Source organism: Gobius niger (genome assembly GCF_951799975.1).
Source record: "Gobius niger genome assembly, chromosome: 12".
NCBI lineage: Eukaryota > Metazoa > Chordata > Actinopteri > Gobiiformes > Gobiidae > Gobius > Gobius niger.
The window spans coordinates 19980568-19994905 of NC_136863.1; the positions used below are offsets into that span (position 1 = coordinate 19980568).

At 40.8% G+C, this 14338-nt stretch overlaps 2 protein-coding genes across 2 annotated transcripts; both read left to right on the forward strand.

The window, feature by feature from the left end:
* The first annotated feature begins 1085 nt into the window (after positions 1 to 1085).
* tph1a (tryptophan hydroxylase 1 (tryptophan 5-monooxygenase) a) lies at positions 1086 to 4862 on the forward strand. Its single transcript, XM_079567620.1, has 11 exons — positions 1086 to 1292; positions 2505 to 2639; positions 2712 to 2895; positions 2975 to 3075; positions 3161 to 3228; positions 3297 to 3493; positions 3586 to 3721; positions 3794 to 3920; positions 3998 to 4093; positions 4200 to 4333; positions 4420 to 4862. Exons 1-11 carry the CDS (start codon positions 1212 to 1214, stop codon positions 4592 to 4594), a joined length of 1434 nt encoding a protein of 477 aa, XP_079423746.1. The 5' UTR covers positions 1086 to 1211; the 3' UTR covers positions 4595 to 4862.
* Positions 4863 to 5308: 446 nt separating this feature from the next.
* Positions 5309 to 14333, forward strand: sergef (secretion regulating guanine nucleotide exchange factor). Its single transcript, XM_079567265.1, has 11 exons — positions 5309 to 5377; positions 5665 to 5803; positions 6907 to 7059; positions 7853 to 7947; positions 8049 to 8109; positions 8195 to 8308; positions 8374 to 8436; positions 8560 to 8718; positions 8795 to 8961; positions 9768 to 9804; positions 13480 to 14333. The coding sequence occupies exons 1-11, from the start codon at positions 5327 to 5329 to the stop codon at positions 13644 to 13646; spliced, it is 1206 nt and encodes a 401-aa protein (XP_079423391.1). The 5' UTR covers positions 5309 to 5326; the 3' UTR covers positions 13647 to 14333.
* The last annotated feature ends 5 nt before the right edge of the window (positions 14334 to 14338 follow it).

Below are 14338 nucleotides of genomic sequence, written 5' to 3' on the forward strand. Positions count from 1 at the left end.
CAGTTTTATGACAGGCAGTGCCCTTCATTACTTCCTGGTTGTGTAAAGCATCTATTTGTCACGGATGACATGGACCAGGACCACCTGAGCCATGTGCAGCAGCCATGCATGTATGATCACATTAAGCTGATCTTAAAGGAGCCAAAGACAGACACCAGCGGCAACAAGAAACATAACTTTAAAGTAAGGGTCATGTCAACATCAGATAGGACAGTAGTTCTCAACTGGTATGGCATCAGGACCCACAATCACCCTGGGATGACAAGCCACAACCCAAATATGACTTAGACTTGTAAAATAAAATGTAAATAATTGTCTTTTCCTCCAAAATTGTTGTTGAATGCGACTGAGCCGCACCACCACTGTGGGCCGACCTGACCAGCATGTTTTTGGAGGTCGGGGAAACCGTAGTACCCGCAGGAAACCTGGCTAGCTGCCTTCAGTGCTCCTCTGATCCTCTGAAACTGTGGACCACCTCCTGAGTTTGTCCCTGTTTCAGAGCATGGTGTCCTGCACTGGTCAGGTCCACCTCCTCCTTCCTCTTCCTCCTGTGCAGCTCTTTTAGCTTTTTTACTATTATGAAAACTTTTCCGACACCACTTTTGGATCCCAACCCACCAGTTGAGGACCACCAGGAGAACCCAGAAGTGCTTACAATGCAGTGGGGTGGATTTAAGAAGGAGGGTGGCTGATTGGATCTTTGCAGAGTCAGGGCAGGGGGCTTTAAATCCTCTTAAACCTTGACCTGTAGGCCTGTGTCTTGAAATGTCAACAAACAATTTAGGAATAGACTGTAGAGCCAGGAGGTTTCACATTAGTCCTGTTACCGTCATCAGGATGAGATTAAGTTAAGACCTTCACTTTTTCTATTTTCACTAGGTACTGTATTATCCCACACTGCAGTCGTGTAAGTCCATTTAAAACCGTACATCAGATCAAACACGACTGATGTGAAAGACTCTCTGAGTAAAATCACAAGTGACTATAAAAGAGCCCCTCAACCCCATGACGCACGCTACGCTGCGCTTTTTCCATTTGTGGGGACTGGACGGCATGATAAGTTCCCGGAGCCCCCTCCTCTTGTCTCTCGCAGCAGTTAAATAGCACGTAGCTCACTGGATCAACTTCGAGCTGCGTGGACAGCGTTCAAGAACGGAGCTACCCCCGCCTGAAAACACATCCACCTTAAGAAACTGCGGCTGCACTTTAACATGTACAAACTTGGGCCTCGCAGAGGGAGATCTTTTGACTCGATTAATATTGGCTTTGATGAAAAGTTTCTTAACAATGAGGTACGTATGGCCACTTTCTATTATTTTTATTTTTTTGGTGTTGCACTTGTCATTTATTTTTTAATTGTATGCAGACAGCTCGCAATATCCACAGCATGCGGTGATCCGGGTTTATCTGATCCAACAATTTACCGTCAGCGCAGATTAATTTAAGCCTTTGTAGTTTTATTTGCGTCAAAGGACTAATTGGGTTACAGCCAATGTCTATGTAGTTAATATACAACATTTTAATTGATTGATTTATGAATTTTAATCGCCTACGCAAAAGGCCACGAAGATCCATCCAGAGGCTTTTACGCTCAGATTTCAAGCAAAATGTATTAATTTCACGTGGAGAATAAAGCACTTTCAGGAAGTTTTAGTTTTTAAAGTTACATTAGTCCTTAAACGTTTTTCAAAGTAATGCATCTTTTGGCAATTGAAATCAGGTAAAGCGTGAGTGGATTATGAATGCGTATCACAGAGGAATAGTTTTATAAAACGTGCACACGTGTAGAGCACACTGCAACAGGAAGAGCATGTAGGAACTTTCACAATGGCAGGACTAATAAGCTTTCCTGATGGTGAGCTAATGAGATTGCTTTAAGACGATTGCCTGAGACAGACAAGTTCATCTTGATTAAATCGAGACACAAAGGGTTGACCTGATCCAGTCTCTGGACAGGCACTGATGTTTTCGGGGATTCGACCCGCGAGAGCCCACAGAAAACTGGTCCTCTGCACAGCCTTCACAATGCTGGAAGGAAGGAATATGGCAGGCCAGCAAAGCTATTACAAAGAGGTTCGTAGGTGTAGGCTATGACTTGTTTTGTACTTTGGTAGAAAGTAGAATGACTCGATCATAATTGAACCACCATCTCTAAAATATTTATCGGGGGGGATTCCGTACTCCATCGTCAGTGAGGGTAGCTGTCCACGGTGCTGAAATGGCAATTAAGTCTTCTACTAATACTCCTCATGTGTAATATATGGCCTTATTATTAGAAATTAAAGCGTATTTTCTGCCCATCATGTTTAGATTAGTGAATGAATAGTGCAATGTAAAGCGTCTTTGAGTGTCCAGAAAAGCGCTATATAAAACCAATGCATTATTATTACCATGTGCAGTAGTCATTGCATGTATCATTACATGCAATTAAAGAAAGCATACAATTCCTTAAATCTTAAAATATGTGGGCTATAAATAACTAAAAAGATGTTGTCAATTTTCAGATAAACAAATCCACTTTTACCAAAATTGAAGAAAACAGTGAAAAGAAGAATACACCTGAAAAGGGAAGAGCCACAATAATCTTCTCCTTGAAAAACGAAGTGGGTGGACTGGTTAAAGCTCTTAAACTTTTCCAAGTATGTAATTTCACAGTTTTGTATTAGTTATGAGCACATTGAATGACATTTAATGGCACACTTTCTCTACAGGAAAACCATGTGAACCTGGTTCATATAGAGTCCCGCAAATCCAAGAGACGCAACTCTGAATTTGAAATCTTTGTTGATTGCGACAGCAATAACGGGCAACTGAATGAAATCATTCAGCTGCTTCGAAACCATGTAAACGTGGTTGACATGGAGCCACTCGATAACTCATGCCTGCCTGAAGAGGGTATATTCTCAATGTTAACCTTACTTCACATGTTAACCATATATTATATAGTGTATATAAATGAATGTATATTTTTCAGATACTTATAATGTACCCTGGTTTCCGAAGAAAATTTCAGACCTAGACAATTGTGCTAATAGAGTCCTAATGTATGGATCCGACTTGGACGCAGACCATCCAGTGCGTAAACTTTAATTATGTTACTGATATTTTGAATCCAACATAATAACACTTGTTTTTTTGTTTGTTTTGTTTGTTCTATCAGGGTTTCAAGGACAATGTTTACAGAAAGAGGAGGAAATACTTTGCAGACCTTGCTATGTCATACAAGCAGTAAGTTGTCATCAGTTGTCTCATTTACAATGTTCAGATAAACATACAAGTGAACATCTTCTGTGCAGTGGGGATCCCATTCCTCGGATTGAATTCACAGAGGAGGAGGTCCAGACCTGGGGTGTTGTATACAGAGAGCTAAACAAGTTGTACCCCACTCACGCCTGTAGGGAATATTTAAAGAACCTGCCACTTCTGTCCAAGTACTGTGAATGTCGAGAGGACAACATCCCTCAGCTGGAGGATGTGTCACGGTTTCTTAAAGGTAACCTAAAAAAATAATATAATAAAAAGGCAATTCAACAACATTTTTTGTAACTGGAAATGGTCATATTTCTCATCTCAACGTGTTTACAGAGCGTACAGGATTCACCATCAGGCCTGTAGCAGGTTATCTGTCTCCTCGGGACTTTCTTGCTGGTTTAGCCTTCCGTGTGTTTCATTGCACTCAGTATGTACGCCATAGTTCGGATCCATTATACACTCCTGAGCCGTAAGTACCAGTAGCTTTTTGTATGATTTGTATATTAATGGGAGATAACTTTTTTCTCTCTTGTATTTTCAGGGACACATGCCATGAGTTGTTAGGTCATGTCCCACTTCTGGCTGAGCCCAGTTTTGCCCAGTTTTCTCAAGAGATTGGCCTTGCTTCGTTGGGAGCATCGGATGAATCAGTTCAGAAATTGGCCACTGTAAGTAATACATGTAAATACTATTATGAATTATTTTACTGTTAAAAACTGTACACTTAATATTTTCCTATTGACAGTGTTATTTCTTCACGGTGGAGTTTGGTCTATGCAAACAAGAAGGTCACTTGAGAGCATATGGAGCAGGTCTACTGTCGTCCATCAGTGAACTCAAGGTTTGCTTTTTACGCCGTGCTTGACTGATTTTTTTTTCAATAACAAAGCATTGCAAATACCTAAATGACTAAATTGACTGTTTTGTTTTTCATTTGGCTTTCACAGCATGCACTTTCTGATAATGCAAGAATAATGCCTTTTGATCCCAAAGTTACTTGCAATCAAGAATGCATCATTACAACTTTTCAGGAAGTTTACTTTGTGTCAAACAGCTTTGAAGAGGCCAAAGTTAAGATGAGGTAATTCCATTTTACTAACTACGATACAGAACCTCACTTTCACTAGAGATCTTTTTCACTGGAGAGTTTTTCATATCTCATTACAGGGAATTTGCAAAGACCATAAAGCGACCATTCTCTGTGCGGTACAACCCTTACACCCAGAGTGTGGATGTGCTGAAAGACACCACCAGCATCAACAGTGTGGTAGAGGAGCTTCGACACGAGCTCGACATTGTTGGAGACGCCCTGAATCGCCTCAACAAGCAGCTCGGGGTCTGACCAGTGTTTAGCACAGAGCTTCCCAAAAAACGTGTACAATAGTAAATGTGCTTGTACCCTGCAGTAAGATGCTTCATGTCACTCACCCTTTGTCAGTACAAAGAATGTGCACTGCTTTGAGATTAATATACTTTGCCACAAACCTTAACACATCCATAAATATTCCCCAGAGCAGTTGTTGTTAACAATTGATTTTATTTTGATCACTGCTGTTTCAAAATGTGATTCTCACCTTATACATCAACTGTTGTATGAAGCATATGTGAATTATTTTGGTTATTAATTAAACAGATGTTGCAATATTCGTATTTAACCCTGTGCTATTCCTTTGATGTTTGTTTTGTGTGCAAAAAAAAAGAAAAAAAAAAGAAGAAACGCCAGACTTTGGTTGCGAGCTGATGACTCAACAAAGGCATGTACTATATCCATCGGTTAATCCATCAAAGTATGTGTGTATACATTTAATATTTTTTTTACAGCAAAAAAAGAGTTAGACATTAGATTGTGTTCTAATGTTAAAAATAATATTACATATACATAATATATAATTTGTGTTTTATTTTGTGACTTCTGGTCTAATAAAAAAAAAAGTATGGAACTTGGTTGTGGTTTGTTTACTTTTGTTTCTACAACGCAGATTCCTTGCAGGCTATGTGCACAATCTTATATATTAAGCATGATCGTATTGTCTTAATCACGACAGTGTCGTAAAGTAAGATCAGCGTTCATGTCATGGCAGGCATGGCAACCAGCTCTCAAGTGAAGTTTTGTTTATATGCGTGGGTAAGTTTATTTTGTTTTCTTTCGCTGGTTCTGTTTGAATTGATGTTTGGAAATATACATCAAATAGTGAATTATGTGAGATCAGCTTGGATGCCTGAATTACCAAGTGTTAGCATATCTATGAAGACGTTAGCATCGTTAGTGGTTAGCATTACCATGATCGGCATAGGCTAATTAAATCTACATGAAAATAGCACTGTTACAAGATATTTGTATAGACATCACCGATTTGGCTTGGAAGATCGTTTTGATGAAAACCATAAGTACCGATGCTGTTGTTCTCACAGGGCGCCAACAGCTACGGTCAGCTGGGACAGGGTCATGTAGAGGATCTGCCCCTGCCACAGCCAGCAGACACTACCGTCCTCAAAGCCCGGGCGCCCCGTTCACTCAGCGGGGGAGGGGGGCACTCGGTCGTGATCACCGGTGAGCATCTGGCAAGACCCTGAATCAGGTTTTCCAATCTAATAGGTGGAACCTGATTTAAACACTGCTTAGCCTTAGTGGAAACTTCTACTCTAAAAAACGTATGTGCTCCCTCTGCTGGTGCAAGTGGAAGTTGATTCTCTACTATTTGTTTTTATAACATAGTGTTTCTTACAGGACAATGATGTGCCAATAAAAGAAATGTATCTAAATTTAAGACAATATTGATATATGTGCCTGGCCAGTTATATTTAGGTTGAATGATTTTGTCATGATAAATTAGAGCTGGGGTCCGCAACCTTTAACGCCAAAAGAGCCACTTCAAAAGAAAGTCACAAACAACAAAGCATTCATCTTTTTTATTGATTGTATGAAACTAAATGAATTAAAAGCACAAATTTAATAAACAGTCTTTTAAACTGTATTGACTATTATTATGGAATAGGTGCTCAGTGTTGTTTGGAAAATGTTAACTCAGAAAATTTGAAATCTATTTGTCACTGCTTTAAGTCTGATTCAAATGTAGATAAATACTGTAGCATCTCACTTACATCACTTACATATGCTTTATGTTTTAGTTTTGGGGCTCTTGAGATAGTGGTCGCCTCAGGTATAGAGGATAACTATTGTGACAAATTTAACAAAGGGTAACAAACAAATAAATGATCAAACTAAGGCATTTTTCTGTATCTACAAAAGGTAAACCAAAATGTAACGTACACTATGACAACAACAAAAAAAGTGTGCAAAACTAACTGGTGTCACATACAGGCCTCAAACGAAAATGACTGACACAAAAAAGGAACAAGGGAGACACAACTTGCATATGAAAACAAGTGCCTCTGAACACACACAAACGTTAACGGAGGCCACGGAGGCCAGCAGCCATTTTGTGTTCTGTGTCTCTTTGTTGTCAGAACAGGCTAGTGGCAAATCAAAGATTAACAATGCAGACTTTCCTCTCATTTTGTTCTGTTGTTATGCTGTTGCCATGATCGAAGGCCATCTGACATTCTGTTGCTATGCACTATTCATCACACTCATTAACCTCTATTAATATTATTATAACATTTGAATCATTTTGTGATAATTGCTCTCATCAGATAACGGTGCCGTGTTTGTATGTGGACAGAATAACAAAGGACAACTTGGTCTTGGCCACACCACAGACGTCTACAATCTTGAGCTCTGCCCCAGTCTGAGGCAGAAAATCAGAGCTGTCTCCTGTGGGTGGGATTTTACACTTGTTCTTTCTGGTGAGTTATTTATCAGCTATAAAACGCATATTGTAGCATAATTTACCAATCTTCTGTTTTCTTTGTTTACTTCTTTTGGGACATGGATCAGTTGTCAAGAAGTCTAGAGTTCTGGATGAAATATTACAAATTAATTAAGTCCAAAATCCACATTTTTGTTGTGACCTGCTAGCAGAGTTTGTATCCCACAAATGTTGCATACCATCTTTTTCTGCAGCTCATGGGTGAGGAAATGTAGCTAATCTAAAACAATATAATTTCAAATACTGTAATGTGACAATGGCCCTAGTATTTTAGATTTTAAAATCTCTTGTTTATTATAATGGAATGTGCCCTGACAATACTCTGGGGATTGGTGGATGCAGAGCGGTTTTGATGACACAGTCTTGTTCAGTCATCCATGTGCTGTGGAGCCTTAATCTTGGCTTGTAGATCCATAAAATGTTAAAGGCCCTGTACCTGATTGTTTTTGTTTACAAAAAACGAAAGCGCATGCATTTTATATCGTTAGTTCTTGGTAAACTCTTTAACTGTCCTAACTTTTTAAGCATCTAAATTCTTCACCTGAATGAGATTATAAGCCTCTTTCACAACTTTCAGGGAGCAATACTGTCACTCTTAAGTAAATAACAACAACTAGCCCTCTATCAATATGAAAATGTATAAATATAATATATACAATATACTGAAGGAGAAAACAAATTATTCCACTACTAAAAAAACAATTGGGTAATGGACCTTTTAAAAGCTGTAGTGTTACGCCTTCTGACATTTTTTTTTTTATGTGAGCAAGACAATGGTCACATACTGGCATGTGGATCCAACTCATTTGGACAGCTAGGCGTTGGAGAAACCGTCCAACATTCATCCAGTTGGCTCATCGTAGAGGTAAGAACAAGAGCTGTATTAGTAGTAATGGTATGATACTAGTAGATCCTATGCCTGTGATGCAAAATGATCAGTTGCTGATATAATGTTCTGCTTGCCAGGGTATAAAGGAACCAGTAGTGAGTGTAGCAGCTGGACTTAGACACTCACTTGCTGTAACAGGTCTGTATACTATTCACCTGTCTGTGCGCATGCTTTTGACAATGGCACTTGAAATCAAACACAATTGTCTTATCTTGTCTTACAGCACCTGGTTTTGTTTATCAGTGGGGAACTGGTCTTTTGAGTCATGCCAGAAAATGTTTCACTGTCGGCACTGTTCCATCTCATCTCAGCAGCAAAGTCCCATGTCTAGTGCCAGGTAAGAATAGTCAGACTTGTTGAGAAAACTGCATTAGTTTGAAAAACACATACTCAATGTTTTAGGTTTGGAAGAGAAAGTACCATGTTTGGTGGCTGCAGGATCAGCACATTGTTTGTATCTCACAGGTATGGCATCTTTTCAATAAATAGACTTTAGCGTTATTTTGAGCCTCCGTCAATCCTTCAACCTGTACCAATCTGTGTACAACTGTGTCATGTGGATTATGTTGTTGTTTTTTGTTGTTGTAGAAAATGGTGATTTGTTTATGTGGGGTGGCAACAAGCATGGTCAGCTAATATCCTCAGAGCCATTTGTGCCCTCACCCATTTCCCTGAAGCGTTGTCTTCTTGGTGGAGAGAAAATAACAAATGTGTGGAGTGGTTGGACACATACTGTGGTGCAAACAGGTGATACAGTTAACACCTCAGCAGGAATTGGTGTGCAACAACAGTGAGTGCTTAAAAATAACTAATGCTTTTTCAGAGTCTGGGAAAGTGTTCACATGGGGCAGAGGAAATTATGGACAGCTGGGCCGTGGGATTTCAGCCAATCAGAACTCAGAACTGTTGTCACATGATCCTGTAACAGAAGGTGGCTATCAGGAGGCCTGCCTCCCTGCAGAGGTCAAAGTCCTTAGTGGGGCTACACAGGTATGACCTTTCAATAGCTGTTCATCTGACATAATAACACTTTGGGAATGTGACAAGTCTTACTAAAGCTGTCTGGTAGATGGATGTGGGCAGTAATCATGATATATGGCAATGGGTCGTTCTAGTATTGTTGTTGTACATGTAATAGCCAGCAGAGGGAGGCACCTTTCCACAAGTGATTAATCAGACTGCACTGAGCGTCTATAAAGAGAGAGAGGGCACTGTGAGAGGATTGCTATAGGTTTCCATCACTATATCTCTTAAGCAAAACATAATGTCCCTACCATTATAATTCACAGGGGAAACAACCACTTACGTTTGGTGAAGGCAGAGGCATCTCTTCCCTTAAGGGCAATTATCTGAGTAGTGCAGGACAGCAGCAGTTAACCTATAGTAAATGGCAGCTATATGGTTGGAAATTTTAGTCCATAAAGAAGAAGTTAATTTTTCCTTCAAACTTGGATCATGCCAACTGCATGTCTGCTTGTCGCACCATGTAAAAAATGATTAGGGTTTGGACTAACTTGAAATAAGATTGACAATGGAACAATCTGTGTTTTTGATTAAAACAAAAATAAATAAACTGTAACTGACAGTTTAAAAAAGGTAAACACTGGAAATGGGACAAAAGTTGAATGTAGGCGTTTTTCAGAAATCCACTCAATTCCATCACTTTTAATTTTCTTATCCAAGACGGTTATTTTTGTGTAAATGTAAACATCTAAGCCACAAGGCTATTTATATTTTGTGATAATGATTCTCATCTTATTTTATTTTAACATAATGGTACTCGTTTTGTCTTCCAGGTTGCCTGTGGATCTGAACATAACCTTGCACTTGTTGGTGAGTATATCAATAATCAGAGTTAAATTTGGTATAATCAAAGTAAAGAGTCTGCCATAGGTTTAGGTGACACTTAATCCAGGTTAAATTTAGTTTGAAATGCACTTCATCTGAACTATAGATATTAACGCAAATATGAATTCTGTTAATGCAGAGGATTTCTGAGGTCAGCTCATTTCTCTCTCTGGTCTTTGCAACAGGATGTAATTACATATGGGTATCATTGACAGAAGCAATTATCTGAGCAGGGCTGTAAAAGAGCTGAATAAACCCCACACAGACATGTTTGTCCTGTTGAATGTTTGAAGAGCATCCTCTCTTTATCCAGATAACAGTATGCATGGATCTTGCACCTGTGTACACAGTAAACATGTGATCCATTTGAACAATGTGCATTGAAATTGGGCGTTTTCCACACTGCATCACATTTTGAACTACACTGTTGCTATCAGTACAAAACATGTTCCTGATGACCGGCTCGACACAGAAAATGCAGTGGGTAATTAAAGAATGGATTTGGATGAGAACCTATTAACTTATTTAAATCTCAAATTCTACTGACTTTAGTCGACATCTCCATGGAGATGAGCTGTAGACATACCCGCTCCCTGTAAAGTTACAGTCATGTCTTACATTAGGAGAGGTGAGCCGCTCACAGCCAAAGCACATGTTTGTTTGTACATTTATGAGGTATTTTTCAAAGGTGAAAATATCTGTCATAAAATAAATGCGTGTATTTCAATTCTATTTATTGGGTAAAATTAGTCTCTTGCTCACATTCACACAAATAGAGCAGGATATGCAGAATTAAGAAGTTAAAAACCACATAAAAAAGCAATAAATACATAAGAAAGAGAAGTTAAGGCACTGCAAGACAATGTTCAAGACATTTCCCTGTCTCCTCCTCCTCTGCTCCTCCCTGAAGTGGCTCTGTTATAAAGCCTGATGGCATGAGGGACAAAAGAGTTCTTCAATCTGTGCTTGGAGCATCTTAGAGAGAGGAGTCTGGAGCTAGTGGTGCTTCTCTGGCGGGAGAAGACAAAGTTAAGGGGGTGGCTCTGATTGGACAGGATCGTCCTGATCTTGGAGAGCATCCTCTGCTCCACCACCTTCTCCACTGAGTCCAGGCCCATTCCAACCACCGAACCCGCCTTTTTAATGAGCCGGTTCAGCCTCTGCGTGTCCTTTTTCCTTGCTCTGCCCTCAAACAAACAACAGCATAAAAAGGACGCTGGACACAATGGACTGATAAAATGTGTACAATAACGTAGAACAGACCCTGAATGAGGCCAGCCGTCTAAGAAAGTACATCCTACTCCGCCCCTTCTTGTACACATTATCCATGTTCACTGCCCAGCTCAGCTTGTTGTCCAACTGCAGGTACTTATAGGTGGAAACCACTTCTACTTCCGTTCCCTTGATGTTGATGGGCTGCAGAGACGGGCTTGGTTTTGGTTGAGTTCAGCAAAAGCTTGTTCCATGGACTACACTCCACAAAGGCCTCCACCAGGACTGTGTACTCACCCTCTTCACCCTCCCTGATACATGCCACGATTGCAGTGTCATCAGAGAACTTCTTCATGTGGCATGTATCGGAGTTCTAACGGAAGTCTTCAGTGTAGAGGGTGAAGAGGAGGGGCGAGAGCACAGTGCCTTGAGGCGCTCCTGTGCTGCAGGTCAATGTTGAGGACCTACAGCCCCCCGCCCGAACAAACTGTGGCCTGTTGGTCAAATAGTTGAGACCCAGCTCACGAGGTGAGGCTCCACAGCCATGATGGGGAGTTTCTCCTGGAGAATGTTGGGATGGGTTATATTAAAAGCACTGGAGAAGTCGAAGAATAGCATCCTCACAATGCACCCCCCCACATCCAGGGATGTGAGGGCGTGGTGTAGAAGATAGAGGACTGTGTCCTCAACCTACACCTTCTCCTGGTAGGTGAATTGAAGGGGGTCCCTCGCTGTCTCCACTTCGGGTCGCATGATCTGCAGGACCAGCCGCTCCAGTGCTTTCAGGTGTAGCTTTAAATACAGTATGTATATTTAAAATCTAATATTAGACAGTATTTGTATGTTTATTTTACATATTCCTTTTAAATGGCCGACTTCAGTCCGGATCCGGGCCAACCTATCTGGACCCAAACCATGGATCCGAACTTTGAATCCCCTCAGACGAACGGCTGCGTCTGCTATCTCTGTCTCTCCCTCTCACATCGCTGCAGAGTGGTATAACTACAGCCCAGATGAACACAGAAAAGTGCTGCCCCTGAGCTCCTTGACACTTTTTTTTTTAGAAACAGCCGCAGAATGAGTGAAATATGGCGGGTTAAAGTTTTAAAATTGAGGACAGCCATATGCACGCGTGGTCATAATGTTTTCCAATCGGCAGCGAGCATGCCTAAACCTGGCCTAAACCTAAACCTGGGGCCTATATTATGTACACAGAAGCCTGCATTATAGGCTATATGCATTCTGTTATGTAGGAGCCAAAATATATTTTTTAGTAAAAAAAATAAATAAATTGCATTATTTTCATAAAGGCTTACAAGTTTGGACCTTAGTGAAATTTAATTTGTGACCCCTGCTGTATATAATGGGTATGGCAAGTACATCTTTAGCAGAAATAAAATGGCAAAATGAGATTGGAAGCAGAGACCTGAGTGCTGCTATTTCTGGTGCTGAAGTAGGTCAGGCAGAAAAGAACTGAGAGCATTGCATGCTGCTTATGATATCTGCTGCCTCCTTTGCTTATTTGTATTAATCTCATCAGTAACCATCAGTGATGGCACATTGCCTGTTGATGCTGAGGCACCTGCTGGGATTTTTATCTTTTAGTGGCATGGTGGATCAGAACCCACTACACTGTTCTTGAAACGCAAACATCACAACCAATTGGTCCCATTGTATTGCTGTTAATAGGTTTTTTACAGTTGAAAGAGAAACCCAGTGATGAGATTTGTTTGCAAGGAAATGGCTTTTGGATTGAGCGCCTTGATTTTATCCTTTTGTTATGCACAATACTGTGCTGGCACTTTGTTGCCATGGAAACACTGGTGCTGTAGCCACTGAGTCCATGAATTAAGCAGAGTACCAACAGAAGCCTTTTTCACCCATGAGACAAAGAAATGAACATCTCTTAATCACACATAACATAAAAAAACAATGTTTATGTGTTTGACAAGTAAGACACAAGCCAATAGAAGTTTCTGATTTAGGGTTATCATAAGGCAACTTGAAAAGCCATCAAGGTTTTGCCAGATAAATTTGCCAGATTTTAGAGCAAACCAAAGAGAAGGGCCATTAATCCACAGAAAGACAAAGAATTACCTTGATGAAATAATGCGAAGAATGTAACGGACACAGCTGCAGGCTGGGAAACGCTTAAAGATGTGTTACCCTTGAGAAAGCAAGCGCACCTCTGTTGCCATGGCAGTGGATCCTATTAGGTAACCGTGTTGCCATGGCACGTGTTTCAGTGGTGATGCAGACCCGACCACACCCACCACAAGCTCCAGCTGTGAGGAGCAGGGAGGCTTTGTTATGGGCCACTGTCTGTGGGGATGTCTGTGATTGTGTGTGGGCTATTTCCGCAGGGTGCTAATTTTAGCTCCCGCGTTAGTGTTGCAGCGCCCTGTCTACTGTCTCAGCTCCACTGACCCATGACCTCTGCTTTTACAGGGAGCTGTCTTCTCTCATGGGGCTGGAACGAACATGGAATGTGCGGAGATGGGTCGCACACTGACATCCTCGAGCCAAGTCTTATTCCACGTCTCAAACCGCTCCTGATTGGCTGTGGAGCTGGACACTCCATGGCAGTGTGCACTGCGACAACTCCACCCAAGTAACATCGAACTATCAGAGTTCCAAGTTTCACCAAAGATGTGCCTTGTATCAAACAAACATTTTAAGACAACTTTCACCTCCTGTTAGGGGCGATTTGAACCTTTTCCAAAGGTCACACATGAGCCCACATTTGACATAAATACTGTCAAGTGGATGGCCACAAGCTGAAATATGCTTTCTTTGAATTGAAGCCATCATTTTTCTACTGGTCTGTCATCTTGATAGACATGATTGGGATTGACGGGTTTGCTGGATGTGGCTGCTGCGCCTATAGCCATATATGGTATAGGGCACCTGCTTTTGTAATGAAACGGTTCTGGCGCATTGAGGTATGGGCCTGACTCGTGCAATAGCTTCATCTTCACATGTCAGCACTTTTATGACTGTGATCTTGAATGTCAGGAGGCTGTCAATCGCGTTACTAAAATGAAACGCAGGATAAAGGCTTTTCATTTAATGTCAGTAATGATTTGCTGCTTAGGTATGATTTAACTTTCCTACTTTCCTGTTCTAATTTTTGTCGATCATTTGACCTTCTCTTTGTCTTATTTGTCACGCTACCATACATGAGTAATCCCTCTTGGGAAAGATTCATCTTGAGCTTTTGACCTACTCTAAATATTTATAAGCAGTTGGTGTCCGCAGTGCAGCACCTTGGAATCCGCTGCAGGCCCAGGGGCAGGACATGGTCAAG